This window comes from Dryas octopetala, chromosome 4 (genome assembly GCF_963921425.1).
Source record: "Dryas octopetala chromosome 4, drDryOcto1.1, whole genome shotgun sequence".
In the NCBI taxonomy this organism is placed as follows: Eukaryota; Viridiplantae; Streptophyta; class Magnoliopsida; order Rosales; family Rosaceae; genus Dryas; species Dryas octopetala.
Window position 1 is genome coordinate 10,715,923 of NC_141369.1, and position 12,946 is coordinate 10,728,868.

At 34.2% G+C, this 12,946-nt stretch overlaps 2 protein-coding genes and 1 pseudogene across 2 annotated transcripts; 1 reads left to right on the forward strand and 2 right to left on the reverse strand.

Annotated features, from left to right (window-relative positions):
• The first annotated feature begins 2,972 nt into the window (after nucleotides 1-2,972).
• Nucleotides 2,973-4,108, forward strand: LOC147286725 (senescence-specific cysteine protease SAG39-like). The gene is made up of 2 exons (XM_086239537.1): nucleotides 2,973-3,416; nucleotides 3,516-4,108. The coding sequence occupies exons 1-2, from the start codon at nucleotides 3,002-3,004 to the stop codon at nucleotides 4,106-4,108; spliced, it is 1,008 nt and encodes a 335-aa protein (XP_086095663.1). The 5' UTR covers nucleotides 2,973-3,001.
• A 541-nt stretch (nucleotides 4,109-4,649) lies between these two features.
• LOC147286726 (protein CHROMOSOME TRANSMISSION FIDELITY 7-like) lies at nucleotides 4,650-7,141 on the reverse strand. Its single transcript, XM_086242352.1, has 6 exons — nucleotides 6,966-7,141; nucleotides 6,392-6,662; nucleotides 6,201-6,296; nucleotides 6,006-6,074; nucleotides 5,252-5,589; nucleotides 4,650-4,791 (listed from the first exon to the last, which is right to left on the reverse strand). The coding sequence occupies exons 1-6, from the start codon at nucleotides 7,139-7,141 to the stop codon at nucleotides 4,650-4,652; spliced, it is 1,092 nt and encodes a 363-aa protein (XP_086098478.1).
• Nucleotides 7,142-9,625: 2,484 nt separating this feature from the next.
• On the reverse strand, nucleotides 9,626-10,740 carry LOC147286727 (protein FAR1-RELATED SEQUENCE 9-like; annotated as a pseudogene).
• Between the last annotated feature and the right edge of the window lie 2,206 nt (nucleotides 10,741-12,946).

Consider the following 12,946-nt stretch of genomic DNA (forward strand, 5'->3'; position numbering starts at 1 on the left):
AGAGACAAAGAAGCATACAACAAATTTCTTAAAGGTTGGGGGGTTGACATTGTCGATGGAGAATGTTGTAATGTTGTAATCTTGCCACCTGCTTAAGTCGGTGGGGGGAAAGAAGCATATGCTTCATCCCTTTTAGCATATAGCAACTCAGGTGGCATATGCTTTTCCATGCATGCTTTTTCATTCCATATAGCAAATTGGCATAAAAAAAAAAAAAAGACTTATTCATAAAAATGTCCCTAATTTTTATTTTATTTAAATAATGAAAATAGTGATAATATTTTAAAATAATAATAGGATTAGTTTTATAAAAAAACATATATATATAAATATTTTTCCAAAATGGAGAGAAACAAAACTCAAGTTGGAACAAGGGTTTGATTTTCTTTTCGCAAAAGGCATTAGATTTTCTTGAGCCATGAATTAATTTTCATTCTCTATACTTATCAAACATGAGAATGAAATTAATTTTCATTTTCAGACTTCTAAAACTTAAACCAAACAAACCCGAAGGGCCAAAGGGGTAGAGAAAGAGAGCGAATTTGAAGACTCTAAAGCTGTGAAATTTAATGTTGGGTTCGGTAATTACAACCCTAACTATAAAGTGACAAAAGTAAAGAAAATTTATGTGTGCGTAAACACGTATAATTATGAAAACTATGAACTAGTAAATGCAAAATTTTATGTATATATGTAGATATCACGCTTACATTTCTCATGCTCATATTTCTTATGGTTATAAGTAGGGGTGTGATTTGGATTGGAAAATCCGAATCCGACCGATTCCTATCTGAAAATTTCCATTTTTATTCCGAATTCGAAAATGCCGAAATCCGAAAATTCCGAAAAAAATTGGATTGGAATTGGAATGTTTATGTAAATTCCGATTCCGATCCAAAAAATTCCGAAATGTTCCGAAGGCATTCCGATCCAATATTTCCGAAATTATGCCAATTTATTCCATATTATATATTTTATCATTTATTTAGTATGATACATATAACATATATTTTTAAAAAGATGACTAATACTATATATTAATATAAACATATGTATATTATAAATATATGTGTATCATAATAACATAAATGGTAAGTTGGTAACACAAACACCCACATTTTTCTGTACATGTAATTACTATTTTTTTTTATTAGGGAGGGGAATTGAAGATATGAGGCAATTCTACAGTTGTTCCGACTGGAATATCCCACCAATTGTAATTACTAATTACTAAATATTTAAGCTTATTATATTCAAAATTTCAAACATGATATATATATATATATTATTTGAGTAACATGTATTTATATACACATATATATATATGTGTGTGTGTGTGAGTAACATGTATCTACTAGTGACATTTATTCTAACAATGTTGGATGAGCTCTAAAGATTAATCCCCTACCTCTAAGATATGTGCTATTAAGCCTATTATACATTCATAGTGACATTTATTTCTCTTATATATTATGTATGTTATAATATATAATATATACCATTAAACATACACAATATATATATCATACATAATTTATTTCTCTTATAACATACATAATGTAGCAATGAAAACCTTGCTAGATTGCATCTTTTTTTTTTTCCCTTCTTTTCTAGAATTTTTTTTATGGTAATGGTATGGGATGGTATGGTTCTAAATGTTATTTAAATTAATATTTTGAATTTTCTTTTTTAAATTGGACATATATTTTAATTACATTTTAATATAAATATTGAAATGCATCATAATCTATTGTCTTTTAATTTTTTTTGTTTGTTAATTTCATCATTATTCTAAAAAAAAATCCGAACATGTTCTAAAAAATATTATGAAAATGTGAAAATTCTGATTTTTTATTCGAAAATTTCAAATGTTTATCTGAAAGTTCCGAAAATGTTATATTCCGAAAAATTCCGAAAAATCCGAAAATTCCGAATCGGAATGAGATGTTGAAATTCCGATTTTTTGGAATGGAAATTGGAACATAAATTCCATTCCAAAATTTTTTGGATTGGAATTGGAACACCCTATTTCCGATCTGATCCGGCCGAAACACACCCCTAGTTATAAGAGAATTTCTCGCAAAAAAAATTATTTAAGAACTATCACAAATTCAGAGTCTATAATTCCTTCTAAAAAAATATTGTTAAACAAGAAGATAGAAGCGGCTATATATGGAAGAAACACCAACTGAGATGATGTTTCTTGAAAACCCAGTTGAAAAGTCAGAGCTTCAGGAGCTGAGGATTGGGGACCCAATTTTGCTCAAGTTTCAGAGAGACCCTTCTGATCAGAAGTTGCCCAAGAAACAGAAATTGCAATGTCATTCTGAAATTTTATTTTCATTGATTCAGAATTAAGCTTGAGATGAACAATGTATTGATATTCTTGATTTGATCACTAAATGGTGATATGTGAACTACACTTGATGGAAATGGTAGTTGAATGTCAGTTGCTGCTTTACTTGAAATAATCAATTACTTTTACAACTTCAAGTTGAATTAATTTAACTCTACCTACTGAAGAAAAACAGTTTATCTGCAAGTCTTGTAGAACAACAAATCATTATTACTTAATGAATTCTGCATATAATTCTCAAATTGATGAAAAATGACAAGCATTTTGTAAGAGAAGTACTTAATTAAGTGTATTGTCCCTCAAAGTTTAGGGTCCACCAGTACGTAATGAACCATTACGCAGATTAAGACATAGGATTAGCTAGTAACTTGTCGTGACATCAAATAATTATATCATTAGTCATATGAATCATATATTAATCATACAGGTCCATATCAGAACATTTTATGGGGCACCAAGAATATTTTTATTTCAGATCATTTTTTGGGGCACGTAGATATATGTGTAGTAAAGCCCTTTCTCTTCTCTATTTAAACTGTGGAGCAGTCTACCATTTCAGTGTACCTTCTCTTTAATTCATTTACTTCAACAAATCCTAGCTGCTTCTCTAGCTACCATGGAGTTCAGTAACCAGCAGCTGTGCAAATGCATTTGTTGGGGTTGATGTTGATATGCATGTTGGGGGCTTGGTCTTCTGAAGCCACTTCTCGCACTCTTCAAGATGCATCAATGTATGTGAGATACGAGCAATGGATGGCTCGTTATAGCCGCGTATACAACAATGTTAACGACAAGGACATGCGCTTCAAGATATTCAAGGAAAATGTGGCATTTATAGAATCTTCCAATAACGATGCAAACAAACCTTACAAATTAAGCATCAATCAGTTTGCAGACCTTGCAAATGAAGAATTCACAGCCTCAAGAAATAGATTCAAGGGGCATGAATGTTCCACAAAGACCACTTCTTTCAAGTATGAAAATATTACTGCGGTGCCAGCTACAATGGATTGGAGGAAGAAAGGAGCTGTAACACCCATCAAGGACCAAGGCCAATGTGGTAATTATCAAGCATCTAATTTTCTTCTGCTTTTGGAATTGACTTATATTGTTTCTATATATTCTAACTACTAGCCATGTGCAATGAAAAAATATATAGGATGTTGTTGGGCTTTTTCAGCAGTGGCAGCTATGGAAGGAATTACTCAGCTTACAACTGGTAAATTAATCTCCTTGTCTGAGCAAGAGTTGGTTGATTGCGACACCAGCGGTGTAGACCAAGGCTGTGAGGGTGGCTTGATGGATGATGCCTTTCAGTTCATCAATCAAAATCACGGGCTTAGTACCGAGGCTAATTACCCCTATACTGGTGTTGATGGTTCATGCAACACCCAAAAGGAAGCCAGCCATGCCGCCAAGATAACTGGCCATGAAGATGTACCTGCAAACAGTGAAAGTGCCCTTCTTAAGGCTGTTGCTATGCAACCTGTTTCCGTTGCCATTGATGCTGGAGGTTCCGATTTCCAATTCTACTCAAGTGGTGTCTTCACCGGAACCTGTGGAACAAGCCTCGACCATGGTGTTACCGCGGTTGGTTACGGGGTTAGTGATGATGGGACTAAGTATTGGTTGGTGAAGAACTCATGGGGCGCAGAATGGGGTGAACAAGGGTACATAAGAATGCAAAGAGATGTTGATGCAAAGGAAGGTCTCTGCGGGATTGCTATGGAAGCCTCTTACCCCACTGCATAATTTACCAACAAATAAAAATCAATGCCTACTATATATGTGGGATTGCTATGCATATACATATGTATGGACAAAACATGTAATACTTAAAGAGACCGTCTGTAAGAAAACTAGCAAGTTTTACTATAAAAATGAAAAACTTCTTCAGTAAATTCTTTTCTTTTAGCTGAATGATCATGGATTTTACTAGAACAAGTGATCAAAGGTTGGACTAAAGAAGTTAGGAAGAGTGAGAATAACTTAATAAAAGAAAAAGAAAATAAAAACAGATCAAGAGATGAGATGAGCTCACCTAGGCATCATTGGAGACAAGGAAAGCATAATAATCACTTCAAAATTGACATGGGGAACAAGTTTTATTTCGCACTTTTGTAATTTAAAATGTGTATACAAGATTTTAAAAAATAAGTAAGATCTGGCTCCTTAGTAGATCAGCCCTTGATTTGGGCATGCATATGGGACTAACTAGGTAACCCAAAATGTAATCATCTTTGTTCTAAAGAAATCAAACTCAGCCTACACATCTACAACAACTATCTATGTTCTATGGGACCATATTGTTGGTTTTGTACACCAAAAAATATCCACCACCAATATAATTGGATGCCAATGCCTTTCCAGCTGATGTTGGTTGAGAGAATGCCAATTGTGAGTGTTCAAGGACAAATCCAATGCAGAAACTTTTCCTGTGATGGAAAAAGAATAAGAAAACATCCAAATGTTAATGAAACAGATATCAAGAAAAAGCAAGTAATTCAATCTTCCACTTCAAAGCTGCAAATGAGACTACAGGTCCAGTTTAGTATTGTGAAGGTCAGACAGCAACTTATGTAATAACTGTATTGCATTTATTGGACAGAAAAATGATTTTGATGATCACAGGTTCAATATAATTTATAAGGACCTACAGTTACTATGAATGATAAGGACTGAGCAAAAGGAGCTTACATTTCTGGTTAAGAAACTTGGACAAATTATCATACAAAAATATACTTAAAGTTAGCTCACATGATTTGGATTAAAGTTTGGAATCCAAATCATACCATATCCTACATTTGAATCTTTGATTGCTATTTGATGGGAATCAAAATTAAATTCCCTCCAAAATAAAAGCCACAGTAAATAAAAACAAGGACTTGAATTTACCTCAGGACATCCAGTAACTGGGTGGCTATGTGTTTTCTTCTGTTAGCTGGAGTAACCCAAATGGCTCTAATGCCGCAGACAGCAGGCACTGCTTCCTCTTCACAAAAGATAGCACCATGGAGATTCCCATTCAATGCTTCAGGAACTGAATGGGCTTTTCTTATGACTTCCCTTTGAAATCTGATTTCCCCAAATTGGAGAGTAGTTAATTTTGCTTCATTTGTAGTAGCACCATCAGAACTTCCATCAACTGCACATGAGAGGACTTTGTGTGCTTCTTTTATTGGTTCAGCAACTAAACAGCCAACAACCCTCTGAGACAAAATAAACAAATACACCTGCAAACATAATGGTGAGAAAAAATGCCAGAAGTGGTTCTAATATCTCAATCATACCATAGAGAGAGAGATACAAAGGCATTATTGTACTCCTAAAACTGTCAAAAGAAAGATGGGTTTGCAATCCATAAATAGTTACAAAAAAATGTTAAACTTTGCAAAGTAAATCAGACAGGTTCAGCAATGACCTGGCTGGGGAAAGCATAAGCATATAGGAAACCATATCCATTTGCTTTGCTTTGGTTTACAAGGCGCCATTTATTCATAAAATTTCAAGGCCAGGTCTTGAATAGAAGGAAGTGTGAATAGAACTACCATTAATGCAGTAATTAATAGTAGTTCAAGAATTCTCAAGACACTTGATGCAATAAAATTCTGGTGGCGTTTTCCTAATTGACCAAGTTTATGTCAGTCACCTTACAGAACTTGTGCAAAATCCATCCACTTCCAAGCTCAATCTCCATCCTGCTCACAACTTCCCCAACCTGCCAGTACAATATAGTAGCCCAGTTATTTGAGTCTCCTTTATACAGTTTCACTTATATAAAGTAATCACATTTATAAAGGACCCTACACATTAGATTGAAGAAAACAGATTTTTGAATTTGAACCTTGTTTCTGTGAGCAGGGGGGTCACCATCCAACACCAAAACAATCCGACCTCCTTCACCAGAAGCCGCATGAACAACCCTTTCGTTGCTCCAACCCTGCAAAATTTAGTCAGAAATTTGGCAAAACAAGCACTCTAATGAACTTAACAAATAACAAACTCATGCAGACACATAATTTGTAGCATTTGGACCTTTAATTGAACTCCATGGGTATAGTCCTTGTGAAATGCCTTGTGAGCCTTCTCATCGTCTTCATCACCAGGGGCATACTTGACCCCACATGTGGAACATGTGTGCAGAAGAAAATCAGACTGACCCAACTCTAAATGGAACTGAGCATAGCTTCTCTTCTTGTTCTTGGTCACTGTTCTTCCCAATATGGTCGATTCTGGCTTCGAAGGCTTGTTGTATGTAATGGGTCTCTTCGACAATTGGTTAACTGAATCTTTGTCACTTCCACCCCTTTTGTACACAGAGAAAAGGATCAAAAGGGAAAAAAACAAACAAACAAAAAAAAAGTGAGTAAACCATCATGGGTATTCATCTCTAGCTTTAAATTTGCAGAAAACTAGTAAAGCTGAGGCGATTTTATATTTTTGTTTGTCTTTGGAGAATTCGAAAACCCAGAAACAAAATAAATTAAAAATTAAAAATAGGAAAACCCATTTTTAGGCTCTGCCTTCCTCACTTTCTTCAACACTCAAACAATAAACACCGAGCCTAACTAAACAAACAACGATCCGAAACCAAAGAAAGTAGATTTACCTATGCGGGTCTGGTGTTCTTCGCTTGTAGGTGTAAAAATATTGGTGTTGCTTCTTTTCCCAAGTGGTGAATTCATCGTCGTTGCCGTCGTTGAAAGTCGGAGCTGGGTCCGCTGGTTTGGGTAAAGATGAAGAAGAAGAAGAGGGTTTGAAGAAGGCACTGATCTTTGATTGCATTGCAATATTGAATGAATGCGTTGACTTTGATTTGGTTTTTGGATTCACCTCCGCGTATATTGAATCTTACACATATCAATCATCGTTTGTTTTGGCGCCCAAAACTGTAGAGTAAAGTTTAATTTTCCCGCCTAGCTTATTATGTAGCCTTTCGACCCTTAATAAAATAGATAATTTCAGACCAAAAAGTAAAAAGTAAAAAGTAAAAAATACAAATGCAAATGTTATAAAATAAACAATACAAAACTTCAATTACCCACGTATTTGTATCTTATAAGTTATAACATCTTACTTATTAATTATAGGATAGGTAGATTCTAACTGCAAATCTTGTTCTTTCTCAAAAAAAAAAAAAAAAAAAAAAAAAAAGGGTCAAATACAAAAATGGTCCTCGAATTTTACATTAATTCTCAATGTGGTCCACTAATTATAAAAAGTGTCAATTTAATTCACGAATTTTCCAAGTTGTACCAAAGCAGTACAAACGTTAACTTTCATCTGAAAATTAACATAATTGATTACATGAAAATGTGATAAATAGACTGAAATGCCCCTGAAAATATGGTCACTTGTTGTGCACATGATCAGTTTTCGTTAAATTTTTCGATGAAAGTTAACGCTTATACTTCTTTGATACAACTTGAAAAGTTCGTGAATCAAATTAACACTTTTTATAATTAGTAGACCAAATTAAAATTCACTGTAAAGTTCATAGGTCATTTTTGTATTTAACAAAAAAAAATTGAAATCTTCAATTACATTATAAAAGTGTAAAATTATTTTCTAATGTAAATCAAAATTATTAAAAATTCTTAGACAAACATAGGTGCAAAATAAAACTGACACAAGCCCAGTGTCTATTTCAATTTTGTTTAATCTTTTAACAAAACACCAAGGGCAAAAGCTGAAAAATAATTTAGGGTTTATTTCATATTTAGTACCTAAATTTTGACCCTTGTTTTAATGTGGTACCTAAACTTTTATTTGTCCCAATTGAGTACCAAAACTTTTATTTTGTATCTAATAGGTACCAAAATGAATTTCTGTTAAAATTGTCTATAAAAGTTAGGGGCAATATAGTCAAAGTATATTTTAATTATTATTTTTATATGTTTAAAATTATTAAAAAAAAACACACAACAAAAAAAAATAAAAAATATAATTAAAATATAAATTTTTTGAAGTGACTATATTGCCCCTAACTTTTGTTGACAATTTTAACAAAAATTCATTTTGGTACCTATTAGACACAAATAAAAGTTTAGGTACCACATTAAGACAATGGTCAAAGTTTAAGTACTAAATATAAAAAAAACCCAATAATTTAAATACAGTGTATACCCGACCGACTAAATTTTCTTTTAATGTTATTTCTGAGAAAGCGATTTTGTTATTACCATCTTCAGTTAAGAAGTAAAACTAGTACAAATGTCTCTTGATGGACTTGCTGAGTTGCTTCACAGTTCGTTTCTTGTTTTTCTTCTTGCAGCTTAACCAAAAAGGCAAAAAGAGAGTACTAAACCAACTATTAGCATCAGTCTGTTCAAACCCAAATAAGGACATTTCCACAACAAAATTGGACACCCAGTATACACATACAATGAGATATGACATAGAATGTAATTTAGCCTCATACCCCAAAACCCCAAAAATATGCTAGGTGTTTGCTATGCTACTCTTCTTTTTCTTCTTTTCCTTTTGATCTGCCAAGCATGGTTTTGCTAACTCAAAGTTGCACTCCTTGTAGCCATGAGGAAGACACCACCTGGGCCACGGGAGACTTGAACTCAGTAATGCCTTCAAGTACCTAAGCTAAATCAAGCCGAGGATCATTGACCGAGATAGATCCAGAAGACATTCTCTACTTGCTGTCAGGATCTTGATCATCTGTTATCCTCCAATTTTACATTCCTTAGTCGATCAAGTGCCCACTGATACATAGAGCTGCCAAAGTTTTCCAAAACCAGCAAGCACTATCCAACCATCAACATGAGAGTAGCCAAAGTTTTCTCCAACCATCAACCTCAGAGCAGCCAACATTTTCTCCAAAAATGCCATAAATATGAAAGCCCATGGAAAGTTTTCTCCAACCATCAAACTGATAGCATCTCAAAAGTTTTCTCCAAAAATTCCATAATCAGGAAAACCAATTTTTCTCAAACATTCTAACATCCAATAAATTATACATATCTTATTATAATATTACATATTCACATCAAGAGGGCTCCAACATCAATATACCAGAATTAGTATCAGGAAGGCTCCAACATCAATATACATAGGGTTCATAAAAAAATAAGATATGTATACAGATGCGCATCTTTGCTGGAGTTTCATAATAATAACAGTAAAGAAAATTTTATCCTGTCCTGTTAGAACTGGACTAATGTAAATCTAAACTGTATAAATCTTAAAGCAAACATTTTAGCTAGCAAAAAACCCAATATCTCACATAATCAAGCAAAGTTCCAAGGAAATCTCACATCAACAATCCTGGTTATCACTCTCCATATCATGGCCCAACTCTTGCGCTTCCTCATCCCCTGAAACATTGGTTAAAAATGACAGTTAAGTTTAAGTAAAACAGTTTAGTACTAGAAGATATTAATCACAAAAATAATTCAATTCAACATACATGGGTTAGTTGATTCAATTTTTTTACCTTTTGGATTTGAAGGACAAATTCGCTTGTCATGTCCCAACTTTTGGCATAAAGCACACTTTCTTTTTTTCTTGTTCATGACTATCTCAATACCACTTTCTAATCTGCTGGAGCTGTTAATGTCCTTCCATTCATTGGTTTGGGAGTTATTTGGGTCTGAAAGCATTAATTGAGAGGAATGAACATCAGTACATGGATCATCATTTTTTGGAGAAGCACTAGTTGGATACTGATGAGGAACTTCTGATAGTTTTTTGGATAATTCATGCATAGCTTCTATGTAAATTGTGTAAGCCTCATCTGAAGATGCTGCAATACAAGCCAATTTAGTTGCTTGTTGACACATGCGGTTAAGTCTCAAAGCTTCTGATTCTTCTTTACCATCACTTTTCACCAAATGCTCTAAATCCGTAACCCTAAATTTGTTTGCCTCTTGTCTCCATCTTGAAAGAATAAAATGGTCTGGTATGGCATGAATATCTTGACGGACAAATATTTTCAAGAGATGTCTACAAAGTATTCCAACAAACTCAAACATTTGGCAGTCACACATACCCTTGTATGTCTCCAAATTTAACTTCACCACAAACTCTTCGGGTTTGCCAATTTTTGTTTTTACTAGGTACGTCTGATATGCGATGTCGCATGCCCTTTCTTCAACTTTGTACCGCTTGACTTGACTCCATTCATCCTTAAATTTGTCAAAAACTTTTCTGGAATACAACTTTGCTGCATGTTTCAAAAGGAATTCTCCGTCATTGACAATGCGGTGCTTATGTTCTGATTAAAAGTCTTCATCACTTTCTTTTTCCATAATCTTATTTAATGCATGCTCATATTTGACCACAAACTCTCTAAGATTTGTTGGCAAATTTTCTTTGTGAAATTTTCCAGTCAGATTCTTAGCTGCCTTAGGCATATGCTTATTTGACGTCATTTTCATTCTTCTTGCCAGGGGAAGTACTTTGTGATTGTGAAAGTCTTTAACAACTGAAACTTTCCATTTGTTTGACCATATGTCATGTACAATGCGCATACTAGCTTTGCACCCACATTTAACTGTTGAACAACTGTTTCCTCCTTTCTTCACGTTATAATTCTCACATGTATCTCTCTCATCTTATTCATTGGGGCATACTTTCCTTGATGTGCACAAACAAATTGTCTGCTAGTTACCTCGTTTAAACCCCATCTTGTCTTGGATTAAGATCGAATCGGAATCCAAAATCCTTCTTGCCGACCGTAATCTTCGTAGTAGTTTCTAGCTTCTTCCATTGTTTCAAAACGCATCCCTACATATGGCGCTTTTAATTGTTGAACATTTATTTTTGGAGTACTCGTTTCACCACTCTCCATTTGATGTGCATCTGTGTCCGCTACCTTTTTAACATATTAATCATGCTCAGATAAATAATGCAAGAAGTTAAAAGACAGATGATACTAACGAGCTTCTGTGGTCTTACGAAACTAGAGCTTCAGTTGTAGAATAAGTCCTTAGAAATCAAAATGAAACCAAACAAGAACTAATTAATTTAGATTAAATTGTAACAAAATATATACAAAGATTAAACTAAGTTGAACCAAGTCAGAAACTATTATCCAAGCAATAGTGTTATGCAAATATAAAATCTACTGTCAGTATTAAAAGAGACATTAGTGAGTTTATAAATGGGCTCTCAGACATTTTTTTCTTTTTAATTAGTTACAACATATGAGAAGCGAGAATTTATAATGTTTTTAAACACTTGGAAATAAATTTTAGGGGAGGCATGCCCACCAGCCTACCAATTGGAGAATGCAGGGACCACATAGTGAGCTCCAAACTTTGCAGTCATTAATTCCCACTCTCTAGCTACTATAAATACATGCATGAGATGTTTAACATTTAACAAAAACTAACACAAAATCATCCACTAAAGCAAAGCATCAATTCTGAATTTTAGAAATATGAAATTAGAACCCTTCCTAGTTTCTATAACTCTTATCTGCCAGGTATAATTAGAACTGAATTTAGAAACCTGATTTTAAAATAACAGTTCTAAATTTAGTATTGAACTGTAAAATTAGAGCTGAACTAATGTAAACATGAACTGTATAAATGTTAAAGCAAAAATTAGAAAGAAAGAAACCCAAATCAGAACTTAAGCACAAAACATTTAGGAGAAAAAGCCATTATAGATATTCAAAACTTATAAAGCATCGAAAGACATTAAAAAAAAAAAAAAAAAACCTAAATTAGATATATGAAAAAGAAAAAAAAAAAACAATATTCATGAAGCACTTAGCTTTTGGATTTAAGGTACATGCACTTAGCTTAAAAGTAAAAAGTATTTATGCCTTGGTTTCTATAATAATCTTTAGGGAAAATGTTAGCAAAATGACTATAATTATACCCCTATCAGTTGAGGATCTAGTTTTCACTTTGCTTCAATCAAGGACTATTATTTTTCAAGTGCTTCAATCAAGAATATTCCGTCAATTTTGTCAAAACTTCCGTTAAAATTGATCACGTGAGGGTCACGTGACCAATTTATAAGGGCAAAAAAGTCTTTTCTCATGAAAAAAATAAAACTAAATAAATTTAAACAAATTTAAAAACAAAAAAAATTCCCTCCATCTCCCTCCATCTCCCACCTTCGCCACCCTCTGCACCATGTCGACCCAACATTCCCCCCACCCTCCCCTCCCCTCCCCTCCCCTCCCTTCCCTTCCCCTTTCTTTTCTCTCATATCTCTGCCTCTCTTACAAACCCAGCATCGGCTCCGTCGCAAAACCCAGCCCTGGACAAAGAATTTCAATACAATTTAAGCCCAAACTCAACATAAACTCAACAATAGGGCCCAATTGAGGCAAAACCCGAGCAAACAACCCCTCTCATCCACCACGCGCAGCTCCACCCGCGGTGGCTGTGGGTTCCAAAGTTGGGTTTTCAATTTTAGCAACTTTGGAGCTAATCAGACCCAACCAATAGGTAGTGAAGAAAGAGAGGATAAAAAATTATACCTTACCCGACCTAATTCGCCGCCTGCTGTTCTAGCTTCGTACAGTTGTCTTCGGTGGTCAGATTAGCAATCGGAGACCACCACTGGAACGAGGACGACGAGGGCGACGCTGCCGGGATCGAAAGTCAACACCGGTGTGTT

Excerpts from the sequence above, each read along its gene's own strand:
- LOC147286726 (XM_086242352.1), bottom strand. The coding sequence starts at position 7,141 with ATGCAATCAAAGATCAGTGCCTTCTTCAAACCCTCTTCTTCTTCTTCA. Across the intron at positions 6,663-6,965 it reads AGAACACCAGACCCGCATAG|GGGTGGAAGTGACAAAGATT; the intron begins GTAAATCTACTT and ends TGTGTACAAAAG. Across the intron at positions 5,590-6,005 it reads TTTTGCACAAGTTCTGTAAG|GTGTATTTGTTTATTTTGTC; the intron begins GTGACTGACATA and ends TTATGTTTGCAG.
- LOC147286725 (XM_086239537.1), top strand. The coding sequence starts at position 3,002 with ATGCATTTGTTGGGGTTGATGTTGATATGCATGTTGGGGGCTTGGTCT. Across the intron at positions 3,417-3,515 it reads CAAGGACCAAGGCCAATGTG|GATGTTGTTGGGCTTTTTCA; the intron begins GTAATTATCAAG and ends AAAAATATATAG.